Consider the following 25,803-nt stretch of genomic DNA (forward strand, 5'->3'; position numbering starts at 1 on the left):
ATCTCTGTTGTACTTGTTTTTGTAATAACGACTGTCGGGAACGTTGATTAGTGATCAAAGTTTTACTGATGCAAACACATAAAACACATTCAAGTCAAGTATAAAAAATAGAATATTAAAAATCTAAAATCAGATTACAGATAAAATGGATCCATTAGATTTGTTTGTCTGATCGTAACAGTGAAATCAGTTCATGATGTTTTCTGCACATTTTCATTTTCTTGGTAGATTTTTCAGACCGTATTTGACATTCGATTACAAAAAGTCAGATGTTTGCATCCTGTGTTTGTTATGAAGCTGCTAAATATCTGCCAGAAGATTTTAGCGTCATAGTTATAAAATCATTTAAGAGCAAACCAGTGAAATGATGACGGCAGCTCCAGATGTTTGCTTCCCTCACACAATAAAAACACTGCTGACTTTTCTGAGACCGACGTCGCTGATCAACTCAGACATGAAGTTTATAAAAGAAGAAGTTTTATGTGTGTATGCAAATGCATCATACACACATTGTTACTGACATATTATCTCCTGCACCAGTGAGCTGTTAAATGATTAAAAACTAAAGTACCAGACGTGTTTTAATCCTGTTTTACGATCACAGCCATCCTGTTCATTATTACAGAGATGATGAAAACGTCTTGATGCTGCCAGCAGCCACTTCTCTCCTGTAAGTTAATAAATCTCCAGCCGCATCAGAAATGAATGAATTTAACATCATGATTATTATATTCAATCACAATATTCTGTTGAAGATGAGCAAAAACAAACGAATGACTCAGCCTGTGAAATGTAACGTCTGTTTCACTGTCATCACAGCATCAGTATCACACATGCGATCAGAACGTGACTCTATAAAATCTATTCAAGTTGAACAAAACACCTGATGTGATGATCGATCGGTCTATTGATCCTCTGAGTACGTCTCTGGCAGTGAGTACGACCCGGGACGCCCCCAGTAGTCCACAGCCCGAACTCTGTACTGACCTCCGACCTCCTGGTCCACTACACAACACAACATGACACAACATGACACGACACAACACGACACAACACAACACGACACGACACGACACAACATGACACAAGACAACATGACACAACACGACACGACACGACATGACACAAGACAACATGACACAACACAACATGACACAACATGACACGACACAACACGACACAACACAACACAACACGACACGACACAACATGACACAAGACAACATGACACAACACAACACAACATGACACGACACGACATGACACGACACGACACGACACGACACGACACAAGACGACACAACATGACACGACACGACACGATTTATGAAACATGTTGTTTAAAGACTGTGAACATAATTCAGTTTTGTTGCTCCTTGAACTAATTCTCACCTGGTGAATGAACATAAGAAGTGAAGATGGTGTCCTGAGGATTAATTCTGCTGAACTCCGTCTGGTCTGAGGAGAATTCCACCTCGAACATTTTGATGCATCTGCAGATAAAAAGAAACTCATCAGGGAGGCAGCATCACGTTTCACATGTTCAATCTGCTGCGCTCGATACTACAGGAGCCCTGAAGGGACAGTAAGGAGAAAATACATCTGTTTTTGTTCTCATCTGTGAGAGGATTGTTTCTCTTTTCTTCCTCTCGATTATTTTTGTAGTACCGACGTCGGCCACAAGGCTGCGCTACCTGCACCACGTTCTGACACTTTGCACAGGAAGTCGAAATGTTTTTCTGTCTGAGCACCAAAGTTATTTTCTCAGTTTCTGCACTGAGCTTCTATAATCTTCAGGATCTATCAGCTCCAACTGGAGTCGTCACCGTCACAGTGGTAACTGAGAAAATGGAGGAGAAGCTTGTTGTTGCTGTGTCGGTTTGTCCTGAGATTTATCAGACAGAAACCACGTGTGGGAGCAGACGCTCACCAACATCCTGCTGGTGCTTCTCAGAAACGTAACGTGGACACGGAGCCTGACAGAATTACTGTTTTTGCATCATAACAATATGTGTTCCTGTCAACACAAGACATGATGATAATGTTGCAGTGCTAAAACGTTCAGTTTAAGTTTTTAGTTGCCAAAACTTCACAACAGTAAAGAAATAATCACGTTCACCTACTTGGAGTCGACACAGCGGTCCGACCAGACGACCAGAACTTGTCCTTTGGTGATCCTGATGAAGCGTAATCCATTGACCTGAAACCAAAGACCGATACTTGATGATCTTTCTCTTCTGGAACAGTTGAGCGTGACGTTGCTGTCGTTGTGCTGGTTCTGACCTGGTCCGGCGCTGCTTTGGGCCGAGCACACACATGGACGAGGAGGACGGAGGGCAGAGACAGTTTGGCTCTCAGAGTCAGAGTGTCTCCTGCAGGGACTTCCCACGGTCCGTCCACACGAGGCTCCTGAAGAAACGACATCCGACATGTTAACTGAAGCTGCACAGAGAGAAGTTCAGTCCATGAACTCACCTGGACTCAGAACAGGTGCTGCTGTTTACCTGCACGCTCCTGAGGCGTCTGAACTGCTGAGCTGTGGGGAAGTCGGGGCTGCCCATCGTCTGCCACAGCTGGTACGGGTTCGTCACGTTGTTGTCGATGTAATACACAACAGACACCAGACCTGCAGACACACACACACACACACACACACACACACACACAGTAACAGGCAGGACTGACAGGAACCGCTCACTCGGACCTGAGAGGATTCTGTCCAGCAAACGTACCCTCGTGTGCCGCCAGTCCGTTCAGAGACACGGTGACATCATCGGTGCTGGTGGAGGTGCTGTTGTCGTCACTGTTGTAGACCAGCACCGCTGCCTGCCAGCTGTCGGAGCCGCCGGGGGATTCTGGTTTGTGGCTGCTGGCCAGAACTCCCACGGTGCTGTCGTTGGTTCCTGCTGAGCTCTGGACCTGAGCCAGAACCTGAGTCTCTCCTGAAAGATGAATCACACAAAAGGATCGTTCAGACCTGCTATCAACACCCATCCTGAGTGATCCGATCACAAGTGAAGAAGAAGAAGAAGAAGAAGAAGAAGAAGAAGAAGAAGAAGAAGAAGAAGAAGAAGAAGTCAGGTGTGAACACTTGTTATCGGATCACTCTGGATGAACACCGGTTCTACCAGGAACCTTAAAGCAGGACCGGGTCAGTCGTAGCATCCTGCAGACCGGAGCTTTGCTTGAAAACGCTCCTGTACGAGTAACGAGCTCGTCACCTAGCAGAGCCAGCAGGCCCATGACGGTGAGGACGGGCTTCCTGATGAGCTGCACGTGAGGCGGCTCGGTGTTGTTGACCTGGAAGCGGGCGGTCAGTGTGCGCTGGGTGAACTGGTGCGGGTGGAAGCTGAGGAAGGCGTTGTCGTTGCTCAGCAGGGTGTAGTTGATGGTGCTGTTCGGGTCTGCCAGCAGGAGGTCCTGGTGCTGCTGGATCACCTGTTGGAGGGAGCAGGACAGACGATTATCATTTGTTCTTTTTTTCCCGTATTGACTCTGACACTACTGTCGATCGTCACCCTCCAGCTCACCTTCACCACCATCGCAGCGTAGGTCACATCAGCCCTCCACTCCTGAGGCCTGGACCAGCCCACCAGCGGGTCGGCCTCATCGTTGAACACCGGGAGGCTCCTGAACCGGGGGAACCGCTCCTGGATCTCCCTCATGGTCTGGACCTCCTGCTGGAGGATGGGCAAGGACAAGCCTCCTCCCTGAGGGACAGAGACAGGAAGTCAGCAACAGACTTTTGCGAGGTCTTGCAAAAACCACCTGATGAAAATACAGATTTTCATTCATGTTACGTTTGGTCTCGTACTCTCAACGATCAATGCTAATAATCAAAATACTGAAGTCTGAACATTTTCATATCACAACTGTCAGGAATACGTCAGACTTGGTGATTTCCCTGAAGAAGAAAACAACATCTGGACACTGAAACTCTTCACTGGAACCAGAAATAACATCATTCTTTCAGGACGTCTGGCAGCGGATGGTGTTTCCTCTGACAGACACAAATCTTGTCAGTTTGTTCTGACCTTCTTGTGCAGGGCGAGGTAGTCGATCCTGACCCCGGTCTCTCCGGTGAAGACGTTGGTGCCGTTGTAGCAGTGCTGCAGCATGGCCCAGCAGTACGGTGAGTGAGGAGGAGAGTGACACGAGTCTCCCGGACCTCCGAACCTCAGGAGGCTGCTGGCAGCACGAAGACCCTCTGAACACGCGTCATAGTAGTTCAGAAACCCTGAGGAGACGTTCGACACCGAGATCAGCACCGATAAACACTGGACATCATAACAGATTGTAATTCCTGCCACTAGTGGTCGCTCACGCGACGCCAAACAAAAACACAGTGGCGTGGGATCATGGGAGTTGTAGTCTTCAATGTCGACTCATACAAGTTGATGTTTAAAGTTTCCTTTATGTTGTGTTTCGTCTCGTTCTCTGATTCTCTCCTGGAAGTTACAGACGACAGAATGAAACAAACGTCAGCTTGAGGAAACTTGAAGATTTCTGTAGTTTGAGACAAAAGTTGAGGACGAGAGTCTGGTCGCATCTGGACCCAACGGCAAGTCAATCCAGAAAATTTCACTTAATATTCATAAGGTATCAATCTGAATCCACTGTGTCGCTTGTTAACGTCCTGCTGGAGAGAATCAGACTGTCTGCCGAGTGTCCATTCATGAGTTCACGCGCAGAAACATGATGTTGTGTGAATGTAGTCGTAAGATTTGACCTCAAGTAAATATCTGAGTCAAAACTCTGAGAACTCTGATCTGCTGATTTTAAGACATGTTGATGAAGAAATCTGAGAAAATACATCTTTAAAAATATAAACGATATGAGATGAACGTGTGTCGTTGGATGCAAAGCAGCGTCACCTTGAATCGACACGCTGACGTTATCGAAGTCGTGGTTGTTCGGCTCGTTCCACGTCTCAAAGTTCCACTGAGAAACACTTTCCAGGCCGAACTTATCTGTCAATTATCATCAATAATGTCGAACAATTAAACAAAACAAAACAAAACAAAACATCAGATGAGGCAGGAGCTCAGTCACACAGAGCAGATTCAGTTTCAGTTCACTTACAGCTGTTGGTTTTGTTCATTTATTGACGGAGATTTCAGGAAACATAAATCTAAATCTTCTGAGTAACATCGACCAGAGTCGGCTGAAAAAACTGTCAAGTGTTTGGTCCAATCTGTGTGTATCTGAATATCTGAATATCTTAAAATGGTTTCAATATTCATCTTTTTGCAGTATTTACACTCCAGCAGTATCTGTGTGTGTTTGCTCTCCACACAGAGCGATCCTTGTTAGATTGATCTTTTAATGAACACTGGGAATCTTATCTCTCAGTGTTGTGTTGGTTTTTAACTCGCGGTGTCAAATATCAACATTTTTCAAGGTAACGTATCAAAGTAAGAGAATCAAGTATCGTGACAACACAAGTGTGGAGCACAAACAACAACATTCACTCACCGATGTTCCTCTTGGCCACCAGATAAACCAGATTTCTCCACTCCATCACTTGAGATTTGTCCTCGAAGTCGGTGAAGTAGTTTGAGACGCTGCCCATCAGTTCAAAACCTGAAAAAAAAGAAGATAATTACAGACAACAGAAATCAGCTGATATCAGATGTGACCAGTACAGCTTCTTGATCTGTAAACACATAAGATGCTCTGACCGACAGGAGGAGAGTTCAGAGACATTTTAACTGTGTGATTTATTTTAAAAAGGTGATTTATCTTCACTCCTGCATAGAGATACAAACGATCCTGCCGTCAAACTCACACTGTATCTTTAGAGTTTCACACGTCCATTTAAACTGTAGTTTGAAGGAAACTGCTTTGGATTCTTAATTCAAACATCTGCAACAAAAGTGACTCATTAATGTTTCACTCAACATGTTGAGGATCAAAGAAGAGACACTTTTCATACCTGGTCGGAGGCCGTTAATCCACAGGAGATCGATCAGCTGGTCCAGTTTAGTGAAGTCGTACTGAGGTCGTCCACCCACATCTCTACAACAACAACAACAACAACAACAACAACATCACACACCTGCACACCTGTACACAGACCTGTGCACCTGCACACAGACCTGTACACCTGTACACAGACCTGTACACCTGTACACAGACCTGTACACCTGTACACAGACCTGTACACAGACCTGTACACAGACCTGTACATCTGTGATCACTTCACTCAGGATGGAGGCTGATTCCAGGTCTGAACAGCCTCTAAAAGACTGAATGAAATCTCCAGTCTGGTGTTCACTCACTGTGCGGTGACCAGCTCCAACATCCAGTGGATCCGGACCTGCTGGATCCCTCCATGGGGGACGGAGCCCACGTAGGCCAGGTTCAGCTGCTGGTCTACGCTCAGGTCAAACAGGTGGGCCTGTGTGTGAGGGAGGGGGGGGCTGAACACAGACAACAGTGCTTAATAAAGGTGTGATGTGGAGGATGTAGTGACATCTAGTGGTGACGTTACAGAAGACAGAACAACTGAATATCCCTCCAAAATCTTACAAATTTATGTTGTTTTAATTAAAATATTCAGAAATAATTGAACAACCACTAAATCCAATATAAACAGGTTTGTCTCATTCAATTACTATAGGAAGACATTTCTGTATTGATTAATTCTGCATGACCTGGAAGCTATTGAAAAAAACCCGCTAATTTTCCATTAAATATATCAATATAAAATACAACGAGCACTTAAATATTCTATAAAGTCATGTAGGCTAATCACCCTGAATAGTTTTACAATTCGGCATCGATTCTGAGTCAATAGGTCACATGACCTGGATGATATTAATTTTAATAACCTTAAAAACTACAACTAAACAAACAGTGACGTTGTTTGGTGACGTCAGTGTTTCTGCTTGACTTCAGGATGAGTTGAGAACAAACCCAGTTCGTATCTGACCCACCAGAACCCGGTGCTCCTCCAGAAGTGCCTCAGCTCTCCCGCTGCTCGCTGCACATCCACCCTGACGACGTATGAAGCTGCGGAAGTTTCGCTTAAGTTTAGCAGAAACAGCAAAACAGAGAAACTAGTGCGCCGCATGTCTGCGGCTCAACATGGCGGCCGAGCGTCGATAAAGAGACGTGACGTCAGCCCTCACGCGCTCACACACCAGGTGAGAAGAAAATAAAATCAGACCTGAAACATTTTCTAACGTTTCTGCTTCTGTTCCGACAGGTTCAGTCGACTCGTGGACGCGGGGAGCAGTCAGCTGAGCGTGATGACGTATAATTTGAGCGACGCTGTTGTTTACGGAAGTGAAGTTTGTTTTGATGAAAAAGAGCAAATTAAAAGTTTTCACAACAAATTCTTAACGAACAAAAAACACCCAGTTAAAATGAAATGAAATTGTTTTATCCCTGCAAAAGTCCAGACAGATGTGGACATTCATCGATTTCTGCTCCATATTTTCGATCTTTGATTTATTTTTTTATTTTTGTGCCTCGTCACAGGAAACATTTCAATGCAACATGACTTATTTCACTTTTTATACTTCAAGAACATTTTCTTGAGTTTACTGACATACTTAAAGACGTTTAATGCAGGAGTATTTTCACACGAGGATCACTGCACATTCACTTCAGTAAAGGATCTTCAGACTTCTCCCTCCACTGATCTTTGAGAAGATATATCAATATATCAAAAGACACAACTTCACTTCCACAAAATTAAATTCTGCTTTTGTTCGTTTGACCCTAAACTGTGGAACAACCTCCAGTGTGATTTGACAACTCTGACAAGAAACTAAAGACTTTTATTGTATTTGTGTTTTTGTGTGTTTTTAACATATTGATCTTGTTTTTTTTAATCAATATTCATCATGGTCTGTTTGGCTGTTCAGGCTGCGTCTTTGCATGGAACTGCAGCACAAAAGTTATTATCAAACTGATCACAACAGGCATCAAACAGCCTGACAGCACTGGATCATCACCTGGATCAGCTCCAGCTGTCTGTGGCTTCATCAGTAAGGAGCCAATAAGTTCACTTATATAAAATGTTAAAACTGTTTTAAAAGAATTTTTTCAAATAATCACATTCATTGTTGTTTAATGCGCTAGAATGACCTTTGTGAGATGTCAGTGATGTTTAACCAGCAAAATCTGGTCAGTTCATCCTTCAGTCTGAGTGAACGTACGAGACGTTCTCAGATGTGAGCCGCACCAGAACAGGACGGACTGACAGACCATCAGAACACCATACCTCTGGTGAGGAGGCATGAAAACATCTTTGTAAATAAACACGAGACAACGAGCTGTTAATGGGACATTTATTTAAAAAAAAAAAAGTTGGGAGAATCAAGAAGGCATGAAAGGAAAATTCATGTCATTTACAGTCAAACTCAAAGATACTGTTAAACAGCAACAGTTATACACAACCATTTACACAACCTGTACAAATATTTTTTCCCGCAAATTTTGCATTTTAAATTCAAAATAACTTAAATAGGTTTCTATGTAAAAGTGCAAATCCTTATGATGTGTGTGAGCGAGACCATGGCGACATGAAGGGTGCTCTGATGCGTTCACTGACCATCAGCTGTTCACTCGTAAGGCATCGCGAGAACGTTTACTGACTCCACTGTAACAACGCGTTTAATGCACAACACCTGCAGGATCCCCTCGCGTCGTTCTGATGCCTTACAGACGAGTCTCGGCGCTCTCCATCGAGCACATCCTGCCCTGAATAAAACCACTAAAAACGTTCCAGCTCAGTGTTCGTAGTGTTCTGGGGTGAAGGTTCACAGAGTCAGCATGACGGCACAGCAACAAAGAACTGTTTCCTGTGTGTAGTGTTATAGGTTAGCATTAAAATCACAGTTACCAGAGGCCTTTCTGTACACGGCGGGGCAGTAGTAGTCCACAGGTTTCAGGCTTTGACAGAGAGACAGAGAGAGTGTGTGTGTGGAGGTGATGGGTCGGTGATTCTGCACAGTCACAAGGCATGAGGCGACAACGAGTGTTAGATAGATCAAAGTGTCTACAAGCATCCTCCTGATTGGTGAAGAGGAGGGGGAGGAGGAACTAACCCACGCACGCTATTGGGCCTCACATGCTTCTGTATTAACATGCAGCCGATGCAAAAAAAACAAACAAAAAAACAAAGTGTCATCACGACGAGTAGGAGAAGATTATACAGCATATCTGCTCATGAAGCACTGGTCACCATGGGTTCTACTGGACTGCAGACTGGAAATGTGTTTGGTAAATAAGAGGTGTTCAGGCATTTTTAATACAAAAACGAGCATCCAGTCATTGTGTGTGTGTGTGTGTGTGTGTCTGTGTGTGATAAAGTAACTAGGACTTCTGCTCAGCTCCTGCAGCAGACTGCGCTGCACTCTCCGGTTTAAGGATCTGGTAGGTGATGAGGTACTCGGGGTAGGCCTGAAGGAAACAAAGAAATGTTAGCAGATGTGATGAAGGTGAAATCCATCACGTTTGTGTCCAACAACAGCAAACAGGAAGTTTGTACGTATTCTTAATGGTATTTTAGAGGTTTTTTGTAAAAGCGATACAAATATCAGAGGTCAGAGATTCTCCTGGTATATTTTTCTTAACCATCCTCGCCCACTTCCATGTTTGTTGTGTGTCCATACAGTAAAATTAAAATAAAAAAACTAACCAAACACTTCAAGTGCTTCACAGGAAGTTTAATGTGATAAAATAATGTCTCAGCCTAAACAGGATGTAGAGAAGCTGTTTGTTTACCTGCTCTCCTCTGTAGATGACGTACTCGGCGTAGGCCAGGCCGTTAACGCTCGGCCGGCCGATCACCGAGTGGTGTCCTGGGGGGGCGTGGGCCATCTTCATGGCACTGAACTGTAGGAAGGACTTCCCCAGAGTGACTCGACAGAACAGCATCTGTCTGAGAGTCCAGATGAGGAGGAAAAGTCAGACATGCGCGTCTAATCCCAGAATATTTCATCTAAAATCTTCACACTGATAAAGAACAGGACCAGAACACATTTTAGTGTCGTAGTTTACTCTGAAAGGTTCACGTTACCTGTGGCACAGGTAGCAGGATCGGTCTTTGTGCGTCGGGCAGCCCGTCCCTCCACCGATGCCGTACACGTACTGATTGCTCTTTGATGAGTTCTCTGCGAAATAGATTCCGGCTCCAAACATCCCTCCTATGTAGGCGTGGCGCTCGTCGAAGCCTTTGTGGATGATGGCGTTGATGAACGGAGAACCTGAAACAAGACAGAATGACATCACGCACAGGGACAGACAGGAAGTGACTTATTCATTAGAAAGCTTCAGTTATTGATGGTTAGAGTCCCCATGTTTTATCTCTGCATTCCAGCTTTTCGTACAGACGTGAACAGAGTTTTAGGTCGCTGAAAAATCAGCTTTTAGAAAAGTCCCATTTTGTAAACAATGACAAAAACACTGAACACACACGCACACACACACACACACACACACACACACACACACACACACACACGTTGTGTTCGCAGCATTACTGTCAGATGTGAACTCAGACGTTACCGTGGAACAACATCCGCTCGTTGTGATGGTTGTGGTTCTCATCTGCGATCTCCTTCTGCCGGTGGGTGTAACGCTCCCTCAGCTTCTTATTCACCACCTTCTGAATCTGTGGACACACATCATGTCGGGTCAGATCGCTGTCATCACATTACACCGATACAAAGACAGCTGCTGATCAGGACCAACAGAATGAGCAGAGACTCGTGGTCCAGACCTTGATGATGTTGTATCTGCTGAACACTCCGCCGGCGTTGCCTCCGTCTCTGTGCTCTCTGATGGTGCTCTGCATCTGAGGGGAAACAACGAAAACACCAGGATTTATTATCAGGTGAAGTTCTGCTGCTGGTTCTCAATTCATCATCTCTCTCATGCAGAGTGCCAACAGACTCCTGGAAGCTGTTTTGAGACACAGTTACAAGGACCACTGACTACAAGTCCAGCTGATTATTATCTCGAAGTCTCTGCCGTTTTGAGATACGACATCATAAAGTCAAAATGGCAGAGAGAAGAGGGGAAGCACCTTCAACACCTCTGGATAACCGTTACATCCTCTTATTCTCAGTAAGATCATTTCTCTGTGACTGACCGTCCAGTGGACGCTGTGTGAAGTCCAACAGAGAGAGTGAAGCTGACTCACCTCCTCCTCCACTGACTGGTACTCCTTGTCGTCAGGCGCCAGGTCGATCAGGATGGTGCCCTGGTTGGCACAGTGGAATGTCAGGTACGGGTTGGCACCTGGGAAACAAAGTACAGTTATTCAGAGTGATAACTGACCTCAGTCTTCTGCTGTGGAGTGACCGACTTCTGTTTTAGGAACTGACTCCTTGTGGTATCTAAAAACTTCGACCCACCATTCCTCCATGAATCTTAACAGAGAAGTACAAGACGTCTGTTCACCTTGCTGGCCGCCCAGCAGCCTCTCTACACCTTTGATTAGTTTGTGTCGGTGGCCGTAAGCGTTGATTCCAATCTCCTTCAGCTCCTCGTGACCCATGTCGGCCAGCACATCCAGACTGATCTGGAGGAAGGAAATAAAAAGCAGGAGACGTTAATACCACCACAAACTGGAGTCTGACACACTGATTTATTAAACTAACTAATACTAACTGAGAGAAACTGTGATACATCTAATAAACACAAAGTAACATGACTGTTTCTGCCGGCTGTTTGTCTAAATGATTACACTTCAGGTATATGAGAGTTCTTGAGGTGTCTCACCTGCTCCCTCTCAAAGATGTCCCTCAGGTGCTCCAGGCCCAAACTCTTCAGGAACTGACTGATATTCATGTCCAGCATCGCCACTGTGAAAAACAGTTTATCGGGTCAAACAGGGTTCAGTGTCAGCAGCTCTGTAACCGATCAGTACTCAGTGTGATCAAACTTACTCTCTCCTTCCTTGCGGTCGGTGCCTGTGGCTCCATCTGCCACCCCGGATGAGCCGGCAGCAGCGGCAGCAGCCAGCTCAGTGAGCGGGCCGGCCAGGTTGTCGATACTGCTGGCAGCCGACAGACAGGACGGCGTGGAGGCCGGCGAGATGACCGAGGCGCTGACCACCGTGGCCTGAGGCTTAAAGCAGCTGGGCAGGGCGTCTGGAGGCATGGCGTCCATCAGGAGAGCCCGGATATCATCAGCCTGCAGGGACGGAGAAGAAAACGCTCAGTCAACAAGAGGATAGAAGGAGCTATGTGACGCTCGCGTAGCCACAGAAGTACTGAATATAAATCAGGAGCCGTTACCGTGGCCAGGTCCAGGGCAGTCTGACCCTCCTGGTTCTTCATGGTGGGGTCGGCTCCATGAGCCAACAGCAGCGCACAGAGCTGCGTCCGTCCCTTCTGGGCCGCCTCGTGGAGCGGCGTGAAAGCCCATTTGTCTGTAGCGTTCACACATGTGTTGTACTTAATCAGCAGGGCTGCGATGTCCACGTGCTGCGAGGAAGAGGCAACAGAGAGAAGGTCAGTGTGGACGACACGTCAAACACAGGCAATTCAGGACAACAACACAACAACACAACAAGACAGGATCTGTATCTGCTGTGTTCATGTTGCTGACACTGACCCCGTACGAAGCAGCGTTATGAAGAGGGATGAGGCCTCCTTTGTCCTGGGCGTTGACATCAGCCCCGTGCTCCAGCAGATACTCTGCCACCTCCAGGTTGTTGTAGCCAGCTGAGGAGAGCAAACAGGATCAACGTTAACATCCTGCAGCACTTTAAAAACTCTTTACGCAACATCTATCAGACAGACTAAATCAAGAGGACAGAGACCCTCGTGTGCAAAAAGCCGTCAGGATCTGACAGAAAGAACATGCTCAGACATCACAGGAGCACTAACAGCATCAGAGACTACAGTGTGAGTTTTAAACTCAAGAGCAGCTCCTGCTGATCACCTGCGAGGTGGAGGGGTGTGGAGTTGCGTCCCTGTGTGTCTCTGCAGTTGATGTTCTCTGGTGAGCACAGTTTCTGGACTCGGGCCAGGCAGCCCTTCTTAGCGGCGTCCAGCAGGGCGGCGTCCCCCCTCAGCAGGTCCTGGATGTCCGTGTCTCCATCTTTGACCATGTCCAGAGGCATGTTGCCGTCACGGTTCTTCTTGGAAGGGTCGGCTCCGTGCTGAAAAGAAGAGTTTGAGTTTTTTCATGTTTGGTTTATGTGTGTGAGTGGCTTCTGATCAGGTCTCACTTCCTGCTACGTATGCAACTAAACTCGTCTATCACCGGGACGAACACATCTGCTGCTGACATTAACAGGTTAACAGACCCGAACATGTTATAATAATAATAATAATAATAATAATAATAATAATAATAATAATAATAATAATAATAATAATAATATAATGTCACATCTGACCAGATGCTCAGTTTGTCTTTGCTGCTTTCACACCTGAACATCTGTCCACCTCTGATCGGATCCCTCAGGACAGATGCTGACATCACGTCTGAAGTCTCTAACTGTTTTTGCCCTCATCATCATCATCATCATCATCATCATGGTAACAATAACACAGAACACAAATGACTGTAATGAAGGATCCTCACTTTGAGCAGCAGTTTGCAGATCTCATATTTGCCCTTGGCTGCAGCCTCGTGCAGCGGCGTGAACTTCCACAGGTCGGCAACATTCACCGAAGCTCCGTGTCTGACCAGCAGCTCAGCCACCTCGTAGTGACCGTAGGAGCATGCGTTGTGGAGAGGAACCAGACCGCTGGAGGAGCAAGAACACATGTTAAACTCTTCACACAGGAGGAGGATGTGAGGATTTATATTTGTTGAATATTATGAACATGTAGGACATTTCTGGGTAAGATGGCGGTAAAAGAACTGACCCCTTGTCTTTAGCGTGGACGTCTGCTCCGTGGTGTAACAGGTATTCAACGACAGCCACTCGGTTGTAACCAGCTGCGAAGTGGAGAGGAGTGGAGTGGCGGCCTTCCAGATCCCGGCAGTTCACGTTCTGGGGAGTGCAAAGTTGCTGCCGTGCGAAGAGACAAGATGATGATGAGCAAATCAGCAGTTAAACGAATTAAAGCAAACTGAACGAATCCCTGTCAATTCTGAAAGTTTTTACCTAATTTGACCACTCGTCTCCTCGAGTTTCACCAACATGAACATCAGCAAACGTCTTTACTTCTGGTTGAAATATAGTGAACTTACTTGCACCGTGTCCAGATCGCCCGCTTTGGCCGCCTCCAGAAACCTGTAGTCCACGTCAGAGTTACGGGTAGGAACGTTTTCTGGGGGGAAAATGGGAAGAAAGAAATTCAAAACAAAGCAAAATGATCAACGCGGGAGAGACTGAGTCCATTCATTCATTCATCTGAGCAATGAAACACTCCAGCACAGGCAGACTGCAGCTATCAGACACTTACAGTTTATGATTTAACCAAATCTATATCTGGTATTTAGGATAAACCTACTTCTCATTCTCATAAGTAGAAAGGTATATAGTATCTATTTGCAGAGATGGGTTAAATTAAGGAATACAGTTATTAGAGCGACAGCTCGTTGGACAACCGACCCTTAAACTGTCTGAAGGCCCCTGTAGACTCTGATCTGACTAAAAACCGTTGAGTGCACCCATCAAACCTAAAACCAGACCATGTCAAACAGTCAGTACCGTTGAGAATCTGCTGCACGGCCTCGTTTCCCATCTGAGCCGCGGTGAAGCCCTGCAGGGACACGATGGACGGGTCGGCCCCGTAGCTCAGCAGCAGCTTGCAGGTCTGGATGTGACCGGCCAGCGCGGCTCTGTGCAGAGCCGTCTGACCGAGCGTGTCCACAGCGTTCACCTGGAGTCAGAGGAGCTGCCGTTAACACAAACCTCACAGGTTACACAACAAGAAGAGACGCGTGCGAACAAACACAGCAGCAGACCTTCGCTCCGTGTTTCTGCAGCACCTCCAGGATGTCGTTGTGAGCTCTCTCAGCAGCGACGTGCAGCGGCGTCATGAAGCTACAAGACACAACGGACAGGAAGTTATGACCTGTGGATACAATCTGTGTGTTCACACAGTCATCCCTGTTGGTAGTCAATATCTCACCTTCATATTAGTGCTGTTGAATCATTAGAATGTAAAAATGAAGTGTGGTGCACTCACTCTTTATTCTTCTCATTGATGTTGGCACCTTTACGCAGCAGCAGCTCAGTCACCTGCTTCCTCTTGGGGTGCGGGGAGGCGACGGCACAGTGCTGAAATACAAAGATAACAGATTATTGTGCTGGTGTCAGTCAAACAGACAGCTGATCGTCAGTTTATCAGACAGAACTGAGCTGGAAAATTCACTTTTGATTCACCAGGGCAACTTTGTCAGTTTACTGACACAGACGAAAGAAACTAGAAAATATTCACATAAAAGAAGCTGGAATCAGAGAATTTAGATGTTTTCCTTTACTAATCGATCATCAGAACAGTTGATGATTAATTCTATTATTGTTGATTGTTTGATAACCGCATTTGAGGGATTATTGCCTAAAAAAACGTGAGTTCATGTATACATGTTGAGTGCACAGGGTTAAATATTTCATCAGTATCAGCCCCGAAAATCTAGTTCAGTCAGCAGCGCAGTGGATTTAATCTCCCCGCTACAGTCAGTGAACAGGATCAGTGTTTGTTCCTCACCAGCGCCGTCTCGTTGGTCTGAGGATGTTTGAAGCTGATGATCTCCAGAGCCAGAGTCTTCTTCACTTTGGCCATGTCTGCCTCCCGAGCCGCCTGCAGCAGCGAGTGACCTTTGAACTCATCTACAGAACAAACAGAGGGAAGCAGAAAACGTGTTCGGTGGTGTGACTTTAAATGCAGCTTGAGTGACGTCACGCTTCTTATTTGTGCACTGAGCCTGCAGTGGATCTGTTGTCTGTACATGAGTAGGTTTCCTCTCATCGTTGTGTGTTCGTGTCTGTGTGAGAGCTCACAGGTGAGTCTTTCTTTGAGCTCGGGGGTCGGGGCCATGTCCACGGCGCTCTTGCTGTGACAGTTGAGCAGGGTCGGGTCGGCGCCGTGGCTCAGCAGCAGGGAACACACCTCCACTCGGTTCTTGGATGCCGCCTCATGGAGAGGAGTGAACTGCCACAAGTCCATCGCGTTCACACAGGCTCCGTGCTGCAGAGACACACAGCAGATGTTAACACGTTTCCATCCGGCAGGATCATCAAAGAACAGCTGCCAACAGTGTTCCTGTTGTAAACATGTTTCATCATGACGGGCCAAATTTCATCTGAACACAACTGTTAAAACAGCTTCAAGTGAACATGATGAAACTTCAGTATAACTGGACTCGATAACTCTGTGTGTTGTGTTTTGTTTTGTGGTTTTATACTTGAATTTATAATAAATCAGCGTTTGCTTTTGTTTCACACAAGGCCGAAGCAGCAATAAAAAGTTCCAACATCTTCTGGATGTTTATAATCTGCTGCACCTTGTTTTTCAGGCCTGTTTGTGATCTGTGTTTACAAAACCTGCACATAGTTTAATTTTTTCATTTGGCCTAAAATTCCAAAGTTATTGTTGAGACTCAACCTCCAGAATCACCTTCTCTGACTCTGGTCGCTACATGAAGTGAATCTGTTCTGTGTTCTTACTTTCAGCAGAAGCTCGGTGACCTCGAAGTGGCCGTAGGAGCAGGCGTTGTGGAGAGGAACCAGGCCGCTGCAGGAAAACAAGACTCTCAGGTTAATGTCACAGTTCTGGCCGACGACAGGTGACGTTTTCGGGGTCTTTTCTGAAAAAGTCTCACCCTTTGTCCTTGGCGTGAACGTCAGCTCCGTGCTGGAGGAGGAGCTGCACGATGCGGACCCGGTTGTAGCCGGCAGCCAGGTGCAGTGGTGTGGACTGTAAGAGAGGAGAGCCTGTTAGCAGACAGTCGGCTGGACGGTTTACTGTGAACTGCCTCCGATGGCCACGAGAGCAAGCGGCTGATTAGGGCCAGAAGCTGTGTGCTACGGCAGGCGAGGCTCTGTGAGTTGCAGATGAATGGCAGATATGATGATGATGCAAAGTCAATAAGAGTTTGTGGGCAGATCCAGCGACAAAATTCATTCTGTCCATGTTGCTTCTGTCTGACCTGAGTGAGTAACAACAAGCGACCTCGTTACTCATCTAACTCCACTTCCTCCTGACAGGGTCAGCAGAATAAAAGATTCCTCTCCGTCTAAGGAGTTTAAAATTAAGTTGTATGTGGTTAGATGACGAGAAAGAATCACTAGTGCATCTGTTAGACTGTTAAACTGAAAGTAGCTGGGAGGAGATTACAGTTGGGAGATGACAGCTGGTTACCTGATGTGTCCATCTGGTAAATTCAGGGGCTGCTTGTATTTTACATTTTATGCTGCATTAGCAAGAGTTGTTATGTAAACGGTGGGAAAACGGTGATTTTTATGTTTGTTGCCGTTCATTTTAATGAAAGACGAATTCAGCTGATCATCAGCTGTAGTCTTCGTGGTGTGTTCGAGTGCAGCTTTTTGACACGAGGCGACACAACGATCTGCCTTCGTTGCAGCTGGTTTTCTGATCCTTTATAATCACCCCCACTAACAAAATATGAGCTGAAGGGATTTCGACACCATCGCGCAGTGACAACAGCCGACCTGCAGGAATATTCCCAGACAAAGGGAAGCGTTTTCTAGAAGCTGCTGCTGTGAACGTCCTGGTGTTGGTACAACCCACCAGAAGTCCAAAAGTCCAAAACTGTTTCTGCAAAACGTGCAAACTAACTTGCAAATAACGGCCAGTTTTTTTCTGGATGTCCTTATATGAGACTGGTGCCGTGTTGTTCTGCTCCTCACACTCATTCACCAACATTATCAGCTCCTCCATGTTTGTGCCTGACCTGTCTTCTCCTATCTGATTGGATAACACTTAAATCTGTGTATGTTCACAGTGGCGGCACCCTTTTCTTAGTCCAATCACCACTTTCATCACTGCTTCTCTTTGTGAAAAGCTCTTGAAGCCTGAAGTCTGAGAATCATTACACCCCTGACAATTAGCTGGTTCAGAAATATAACAGCAGTTTGTAGTTTGGGGAATAAATGTTAATCGGAAGAAGATTGGCGGACATGTTTCTGCTAAAACAAACTCTTTGTTGTCACGACTGAAATGTTGATGCTTTACTTAGTTTATATGTGGCGGACCCTGCCACCTGTCCTTATTTTCCTCTGAGAGCAGCTTGATTATTGTTGTAACTTAACGAAGCTGAACCTGCAGTAAGGAGAGAAACTTGATTCAGTGCTGGATTCAGATTTGATGAAATGCTGTCAAAGCCCAACTGTAACAGGACGGAAAGAAGCTACAATAAGCAGGCTGAGTGTTTGAGAAGCATCTTCTCTGCAAGCTGTTAGCGAATCAAACCAAAAAGGCTTCATGTCAGCTGAAAGGAACGTTAGTCTCAGCAAAGCTGCAAAATCAACTCTGCTTGTGTTTTTCTCCATTTAAAACTAAAACATCTAGCTCAGGTCAAGCTCACAATCAAAAGGAAGGACATCGATCATTTCAGTTTCCATGCAGCGATGTTAGAATAGAGCTCAGAACTGAAGCCACAGTGACAAAATCAGACAGACGAGTCGAATCACGGAGGCATCATTCAGTGTGGGATGACACGAGCAGTCACACGTCATTACAGCGGAGGGAAGCATGGCACTACAGACAGGTGACAGATGGAGTCCATTCATTACTGCATACCAACTGATCCAACAGGCCACCAGACACAAAACTCACAGACACGTATTCAGGATTCGCTTGACAAAATGCAGAAGGGGCAGGCCGTCAGGCATGCATGAGTGATCATCATCATCAAAAAGAAAAATCAATCAATCAATGAATCAAATACAAGTCAGATCAGACACTGACTGAAGAGAGCGAGTGATTGGACGTTGGAGAAGTGTGGGTGAGTGTGCAGAGGAGAGGACAGACGCAGAAGAAAAGCAGGCAGTGGACATTTAGAGCTCCTCTCCAGATCCAAAGAGATGAGTCGTCACCATGACACCAACCCAACACACTCGCTCACACACACACACACACACACACACACACACACACACACACACACTCGCTCACACACACACACACACTCGCTCACACACACACACACACACACACACACACACACACACTCGCTCACACACACACACGCACACACACACACACGCACACACACACAGAGGAGCGTCAGGGCAGGATACATGAGTGACCCGAACACCCAGGTCCATGATGTGCAATTAACAAGTGACAGCCAGCTTATTGGTCAAATAAAAAAACGATGGATTAAAAAAAAGGAGTAAAACAAAAATAAAAGATCACAACAGTGCATCAATCAAGTGGCCGTTATCAAGGTCGACTTACCAGCATTTTTTGGGATGTTGACTGATCGACAAATGTTGCCAGAGTCACACGGAAAACAAAACGAAACAAAAATTATAAAATGACAGTATCTTTTTTTTTCACAGCAATTCTTTCCTCCCTGCTTTAAATCAATGAAACACAAGTCCAAGATATAAATCACTGTTTGATCCGTCGTGACGGTCTGAGATTAATGTGACACCAGGTCAGAGAGGAGAAATGATCCCAGATCAGATCTACTCTGACACACTGGCTCAGATCATGCAAAGGAGGAGACGTACTGTGGAAGAAGATGTGGTTAGAAAGGATGAGAAGGTTAAAGATCATATACTGTTAGTGATACAGGATCTGTCTGGCATAGTGGAGGAGGTGATTACAGTCTGAGAGTTATTAACAAAAACAACACAGTAAATACTTCACTAATATATAGTAAGTGAAACAAACAGAAAAACAGCTGCAGTGACACATCGGATCAGAATGAAATAAATAAACAGCTCAGATAAATGACGATGTTAGAAAGTAAGTGAAGAAACAAAAATATACTGTATCATGACGTCAACTCTGCCGACATTAACTCGGCTGGATCTTCTGTTTGTTTCCTCTGAAGACTGTCGACAATACTGCTGATAAATGTTTGTGATTAAAAACTGCGCCGAGAGTCTCGACCACATTTTGATGTTGTTTACAGTCGCATGATGTTTTTTCTGAACGACAGAATCTTTTTCCGATTGTTTTCCAATGAGGAGCGAGCGGAGGATGAAACCCCCAGCTTCTTGTTTTTCTCTCTCTTCAGAGTGGCTCTGGTGACGCACCGTGGTTCTGGTTCTGTTTCTTGGCCTAGACGATAATATTCACTGTTGTTTAGTCTCCTATGGATCCTTTCATCACCCTCATCGTCCTCGCTCTGATGTCCTGATGTCAAATTAAAACAAACTACAAACCGAACGGATGTGCAGCGGTTTTTGTCTCAGCGCTCCTGAAAAAAAACATGTGGACACGGAGCCCGATGGTGCATTCAAGTACACCCTGTAAACGCAGAACTCTTTACTTAAATGGCTATGAATGTTGTTTAAAACGGGAACATTTCTTTTTATTTATCTTCCTTTGTTGAAATACATTTAATAAAATGTTTCCCTACTTTCTTGTTCTTTCACTTTAGCAGTTCTAAAAATTAGAGGCTAAAATCACAACAGCCCGTTAATTTCTTCTAACTCAGCTTTTTAGCGCAGATGTACAAAATATCGCAGCAGGTCGGATGGTTTCTCTACAGTTTACACCATCAACTCTCTCAGAATCTCTTTCATATGCAAACAAACAAGTAGTGTAACTTGAATATTCTCAAATGAACGAGAACTTTAATCAAATCGGGAACTCAGTGGCTATTAGCAATGTGTCGGACTGAAGTAACAGCATCGACTCTGAATAATCTGCAAACGAGTAACTTAATTCTAGTGACATGAAAACTAGTAGAAAAATGCAAATAATCATTTAAAATACCAAGAAGTTTACATTCTATCACTGATTATTCAAAATATCAACACTGAGATTTTCATTTTTACCGCAAATGTATAACGGTTCCAAATATCTGTTATCGATCTCCGTGACTTCTTTCTAATAAGCGAGTGATGAAACACACAGAAACATAAAGTTACAAAGATTTCAAGATCACAAATAGATTTACTCGCGTATCATGTATAAAGAGTGATAACGAGGAAGCAGAGACGATGATGGTGTCAAGACGTCGAGACATGATTCACAAAAACGCTAAACTGTAAACAAAACGACTGATTCATCTACTTTGGTTGAAGAAAACGAACACTTGATTCTAAATCTAAATGATAAAACACCCGACGACGTCAACAACAGGAGAGTAAAATGAACGTGGTTAGTGGTGTGAAAGATGAAATGTTACTACTGAAGGAAACAGACATGTGAAGTCAAGATGATGTGATGAGAGACAGAAGAACTTCTACAGTCTTTCTGTTTCACAGCGTTCGTCAGCCAGGTCAATAAATCCTCTTCTTACTTCTGCTGGATTAAAATTAACAGACCGGAGTGCTTCTTCTACTTCAAGAACGTAAGTAAACTAACAAAGAACATTTTTCAGCCCTACACATCATGTTGTATTACATGTGTCCTGACAGATGTCCGTCAGGTGTGATGTGGTGTTTTAATCGTGGCTCGTTTACCTTTCGACCGTCGCTGGCGTGGCAGTTGACGTTTAACGGAGTCAGCAGTGCCATCAGCTTTTCTTCGTTTCCACTCCTGTAATTACACGCATGAAACGACTGATGTCATTTAGAATTCAACAGCTTAAATCACTTCATCCTGAGGTTTTATAATCTACGTGTCTACAGGCTTCAAAAATAATGTTCAGATTGAAGAGTTGTACATTAATTTCTCCTGGATTATAACGTGTTTTAAATTATATCACACAAGTATAAATATATTCTCCCTCCAGTGTAGTTCAAGCAGTTTGCTTCTCACTTACATGGAGCCTAATATTTCGATTAGAACTGGTACAGAAGCCCGAACAGAATAAAAATGCTTAATTAAAACACCTTAATCAGAGTAAAGAGGCTCATACATCGATCAAACAAGCTCCAAAGAGAGAAAATATCCGACTGGGTTGAGGGATGCATGACACACTTACATCACTTCTGCGTTCGTCACACAGCCGTTCTGATTACATTTGTTGTTGCATGTAAACATCAGACCTCATTAATCCCGTCACTATTAACTGTTCACTCCAAATCTTTGATTAATGAAGAAATATTGTTCATGTCAACACAGATAGTGAGATCAAATTTAAACACAATGAGCAGCTGCACAGTTTGTCTGACTCCAGCCAACAGGAAGTACTGTGTGTGTGTGTGTGTGTGTGTGTGTGTGTGTGAGATGAACATCACACTGACACTCACCTGGCTGCTTCCAGAAGTTCATCCTTCTTGTATTCACCTGGATGGAAACAAACGTTCAGATTGGAGTCGGCTGTCACAAACACAAACACATTCTAGCATGTGAGTGAACTTCTTGTGGTATTAAAGCTAATTCTGTCTGTGTGAGTCCACGCTGTGGTTTGTGTAGCAGTAGGTGTTGATTAAGAGGAGAAGCGTTAAAGGCTGGTTAACTGGAGTTTGTCATAAATCTGTAATGTTATAAACACTGAACATGTCTGGTTCAGTGTCGGGATCGGGGCTGTTGGTGTTGTTCAGTGATTATGCGATGTCTCTCAACTGTTATTAATAATGTCATGTTTACTTTCTATTCAGAGATGTTGCTCGTCTCCTGCACAGGCCCCACAGATAATAATCATCTTACAGTTGACTCTGTAAACTACAGATTTATGAAATTCCATTAGCATTTTCAGTTGGAGGTTTAATTGTATTTTGTCCAAGCAACATTTCTTTGTTGGCTTCTGTTTTTTTAACAGCTGCTGCACTTTGAAAACAGAAATAATAGAGTGCAGAATAATAAAGGATAAAAAAAAACAGGTCAAAGTGCAGTTTTTGTAAAAAAAAAGAACAGAAAATTCGAGGTGTTGGACATTTTTTTGTTAAGTTTAGAAGAACAGATTTCCGTCTTCTTGACAACAACTTAAGGCTTAAGTGTTGTGTTAATTGTTGGGTTTCTCTGTCGTTGTTTAGCTGATGTCGCCTCCTCAAATAAAAATGAAGGAGCTGCTCTGAAGTAAGTTTGCTCACTTGAACTTTTTACTGCTCTGCATTTCAAGCTGGTGCAGCAGTTTTTTCCTAATTTTCCTCACTTGGCCATTGTTCATAGAAATATAATGCACCATAATGTCTCCAAATGTGCCATTTTAAACCGCTGTAAAAAGTGAAAGTGGATCCCAAGTTTGCTGTAAATAAGTTCCGATGATGTCCGGACATCTGAACATTACATTGTCGTGACTCGATGACTATCTGCAAACTGCAGCTTCATTCAGTCATGTGTTCATATGATTTTTCGCGGTAAAAATGCAGGTAAAGTGTGAAATGTAAGAGAGGGACTGACCAGTGAGGACGGCCTTGGCTGAAGGGTCGGCGAGATCCAGAGCAGATTTGCCGTCAGTGTTGCGGATGTTTGGATCAGCGCCGTGTTGGAGTAACACTGAGTGAGAGAGGAGAAGATAAAGAGAACACGTTAATATTTGTTCTTAAATCTTTCACATTCCCACTTCATACTTCAAAACAAATAACTTGGTTACACAACATAAGTGTTGGTAGACGACACCAAAACTGCTGGCAGAGAAACAACACTCAAGTCAGACGTCTGAATCAACCTGTCAGGCTTTTCAAGAACCTCTTTATAACTATGAACATGATGCCTCAGAACTACAGGACTGTAAACATCCTCATCGATTCTGACATCAGCTTGCATTATTCATTTAAGGAGGAACTTCTGATGTGATCTCAATGGGAGGCAGATGTAAACAAAATGGAGGCTGACAAATTTCAACTCTTTATAATCTTCCAGACGGTTCCAGTCCGACTCATCCGATTGTCAGGAGGGGGAATCTGTTGCCCGTGCTTGGAAATAACCTGCATTGGATCCTTACCAATACAAACATCAATCTTTCCCTTGATGGCAGCCTCGTGTAACGGAGTGTAGTTCCAGTTGTCTCTGGCATTTGGGTCGGCGCCCTGACACAAGAGGAGGCTGACGACTTCAGCGTGGCCGAAGGAGCAGGCGTTGTGCAGAGGGATGAGTCCTCCGTCGTCCCTGGCGTGAACGTTGGCTCCCGTCTGCAAGAGATGCTCCACCACATCTTTTCTGCCAAAACCTGAAAGATTAAAATGCATTTAAAATGAGCTGCTTCTCGATACGACATTAGGAGTGAAGAACATACTGCAGCAAAATTAAAGGAAACAATAGGATGAACATACATGGTTTGTTTTTCATATTAAAAGATCAGCAATTACACTCAGTAATTTGAGGGTTCGTGTGTGTTTACATTAAGAGAAACACTGTGGAGTGATGACACCACCACCAGGATGTAGCTCAAATAATATACGATCGATTCTTCTCCTTCCACCGAGCAATCATCTGTGAACTACAACCTTCAAATCAGTCTTGAACAACCCTGTAAAATAAATACATTTCTCTAAGATGAGTAAAGCTGTCAGTGTCCTTCATTCTCGTCTCTTTGCTCGTTGTTGTTTTCAATTCGGATTCAAACAAAAAACGTCACAAAAACGCTTGACATCAAATTATTATGAAGTCATACATACATATCTATATTTCTGAGTTTATTTTATTGTCTCCTTAATATTGTAAATATTGAAATTCTTCTCCAAAACAACATAGTGTTCCTTCAGGACCGTTAGCCTAGCATAGCTTATCTAGAGGCCGTTTTGTGCTACCTAGCTCAACCTTATCAGCCGCTACGTGCTGTAAATATTGATGCTACGTCAGTTTAATGTTTAATATAAACTAGCTGGTTAGCTCCACTAAGTTATTAAATCATAACTGATGAACTGTCAGAAGAGTGAATGATGGTAAATCATGTCTGACAGTGAAAACACGTCGACCCAAACACAACAACATTAGCTGTCACAGTATGCTAGCTGCTGTCGCTAGCTTAGCTCGTTACCCGCAGCGAAGTGAAGCGGAGTAGATTTCCGTCCAGCCATGTCCTTCGCGTTTACATTCACCGAGTCGACCAGCCGCTTCACCCGGGACACATCTCCGTTCCGACAGGCCTCGAACAGCTCCCTGAAGGCCCCGCCGATGCCGCTGCTGCCGTCCGTGGGGCTGGCAGCTCCGGATCCCGGGCTGGAGACGCTGCTGCTGCCGCCGCCGGACGCTGTCGTGGTGAAGCTCGCACTGCTGGCGAGCGCCGGGGCGGGCAGGTCCGGGGAGGCCAGAGGCACGTCGATCCCGCCGCTGCACTCCCTCTCACCCTCCGGGGGTCCGACAGCCGAGGTCAGCAGAGCCATCGGCGGGGAGGCCGGAGGAGCGCCCGAAATCGAGCCGTTTCTCGGCGGAGACTGTAAAGTATTCTGCTGTTGTTGCTGCTGCGAGGAGCGACGAGGCACCGCCATTACAGCAGCTCTCGGCGACAATAAAAGCTGCTCCGCCTTTCCGGTGAAAGTGGTCGAGCTTCCTGTCAGCTGTTCTCTCACACTGCGGTGCTCTTATTTACAGAGACCGTAAACACATCTTCATCTACCTGCTGTCAGATCTGATGTTACTGCAGCACCTGGGTTTAAAGGAGCAGTCTGCAGTTTAATCAGAGGACATTATTGACTTATCATCCTCTTATTGATACTTTATTAAGTTATTCATAATAGTATATTCCTCTGGGTTTTGTTAGGACTCATTAACTTTAATTTTAGCTGTCTAAGCATTGCCTGACCACTGTGATGTATCACTATGCACCAATGACCTCCTGACCATAAAGTACTCTGCACTAATACACCTGTCATACACCTGTCAGATTTATCTATCTGTTTTT

At 44.8% G+C, this 25,803-nt stretch overlaps 2 protein-coding genes across 3 annotated transcripts; both read right to left on the reverse strand.

The window, feature by feature from the left end:
• Positions 1-47: 47 nt before the first annotated feature.
• Positions 48-7,274, reverse strand: idua (alpha-L-iduronidase). Its single transcript, XM_037098925.1, has 14 exons — positions 6,939-7,274; positions 6,282-6,422; positions 5,936-6,018; positions 5,476-5,583; positions 4,875-4,970; positions 4,035-4,237; positions 3,531-3,710; positions 3,222-3,438; positions 2,733-2,942; positions 2,505-2,626; positions 2,284-2,409; positions 2,124-2,200; positions 1,393-1,493; positions 48-1,005 (listed from the first exon to the last, which is right to left on the reverse strand). The coding sequence occupies exons 1-14, from the start codon at positions 7,073-7,075 to the stop codon at positions 905-907; spliced, it is 1,902 nt and encodes a 633-aa protein (XP_036954820.1). The 5' UTR covers positions 7,076-7,274; the 3' UTR covers positions 48-904.
• A 1,992-nt stretch (positions 7,275-9,266) lies between these two features.
• LOC119020268 (poly [ADP-ribose] polymerase tankyrase-1) lies at positions 9,267-25,492 on the reverse strand. Of its 2 annotated transcripts, XM_037099521.1 has the most exons (28): positions 24,940-25,492; positions 23,905-24,129; positions 23,361-23,456; positions 22,268-22,304; positions 21,536-21,611; positions 19,350-19,370; positions 16,750-16,844; positions 16,595-16,661; positions 15,929-16,115; positions 15,636-15,757; positions 15,114-15,205; positions 14,890-14,968; positions 14,633-14,804; positions 14,170-14,249; positions 13,842-13,987; positions 13,555-13,720; positions 12,907-13,126; positions 12,577-12,686; positions 12,258-12,446; positions 11,907-12,153; positions 11,740-11,822; positions 11,419-11,539; positions 11,159-11,256; positions 10,736-10,810; positions 10,522-10,627; positions 10,034-10,220; positions 9,739-9,895; positions 9,267-9,414 (listed from the first exon to the last, which is right to left on the reverse strand). In XM_037099521.1, the coding sequence occupies exons 1-28, from the start codon at positions 25,388-25,390 to the stop codon at positions 9,328-9,330; spliced, it is 3,792 nt and encodes a 1,263-aa protein (XP_036955416.1). In that variant the 5' UTR covers positions 25,391-25,492; the 3' UTR covers positions 9,267-9,327. The 2 variants fall into 2 exon arrangements, with proteins under 2 accessions (XP_036955416.1, XP_036955417.1); XM_037099522.1 differs by lacking the exon at positions 19,350-19,370 and having other exon boundaries at positions 24,940-25,491.
• Positions 25,493-25,803: the final 311 nt, after the last annotated feature.

Source organism: Acanthopagrus latus, chromosome 5 (assembly GCF_904848185.1).
Source record: "Acanthopagrus latus isolate v.2019 chromosome 5, fAcaLat1.1, whole genome shotgun sequence".
Classification (NCBI taxonomy): domain Eukaryota; kingdom Metazoa; phylum Chordata; class Actinopteri; order Spariformes; family Sparidae; genus Acanthopagrus; species Acanthopagrus latus.

Excerpts from the sequence above, each read along its gene's own strand:
- idua (XM_037098925.1), bottom strand. The coding sequence starts at position 7,075 with ATGCGGCGCACTAGTTTCTCTGTTTTGCTGTTTCTGCTAAACTTAAGC. Across the intron at positions 6,423-6,938 it reads TGGAGGAGCACCGGGTTCTG|CCCCCCCCTCCCTCACACAC; the intron begins GTGGGTCAGATA and ends GTCTGTGTTCAG. Across the intron at positions 2,943-3,221 it reads GGGCCTGCTGGCTCTGCTAG|GAGAGACTCAGGTTCTGGCT; the intron begins GTGACGAGCTCG and ends TTCATCTTTCAG.
- LOC119020268 (XM_037099521.1), bottom strand. The coding sequence starts at position 25,390 with ATGGCGGTGCCTCGTCGCTCCTCGCAGCAGCAACAACAGCAGAATACT. Across the intron at positions 13,721-13,841 it reads GTCCACGCTAAAGACAAGGG|CGGTCTGGTTCCTCTCCACA; the intron begins GTCAGTTCTTTT and ends TTGCTCCTCCAG. Across the intron at positions 10,221-10,521 it reads CGAGCGGATGTTGTTCCACG|GTTCTCCGTTCATCAACGCC; the intron begins GTAACGTCTGAG and ends GTCTTGTTTCAG.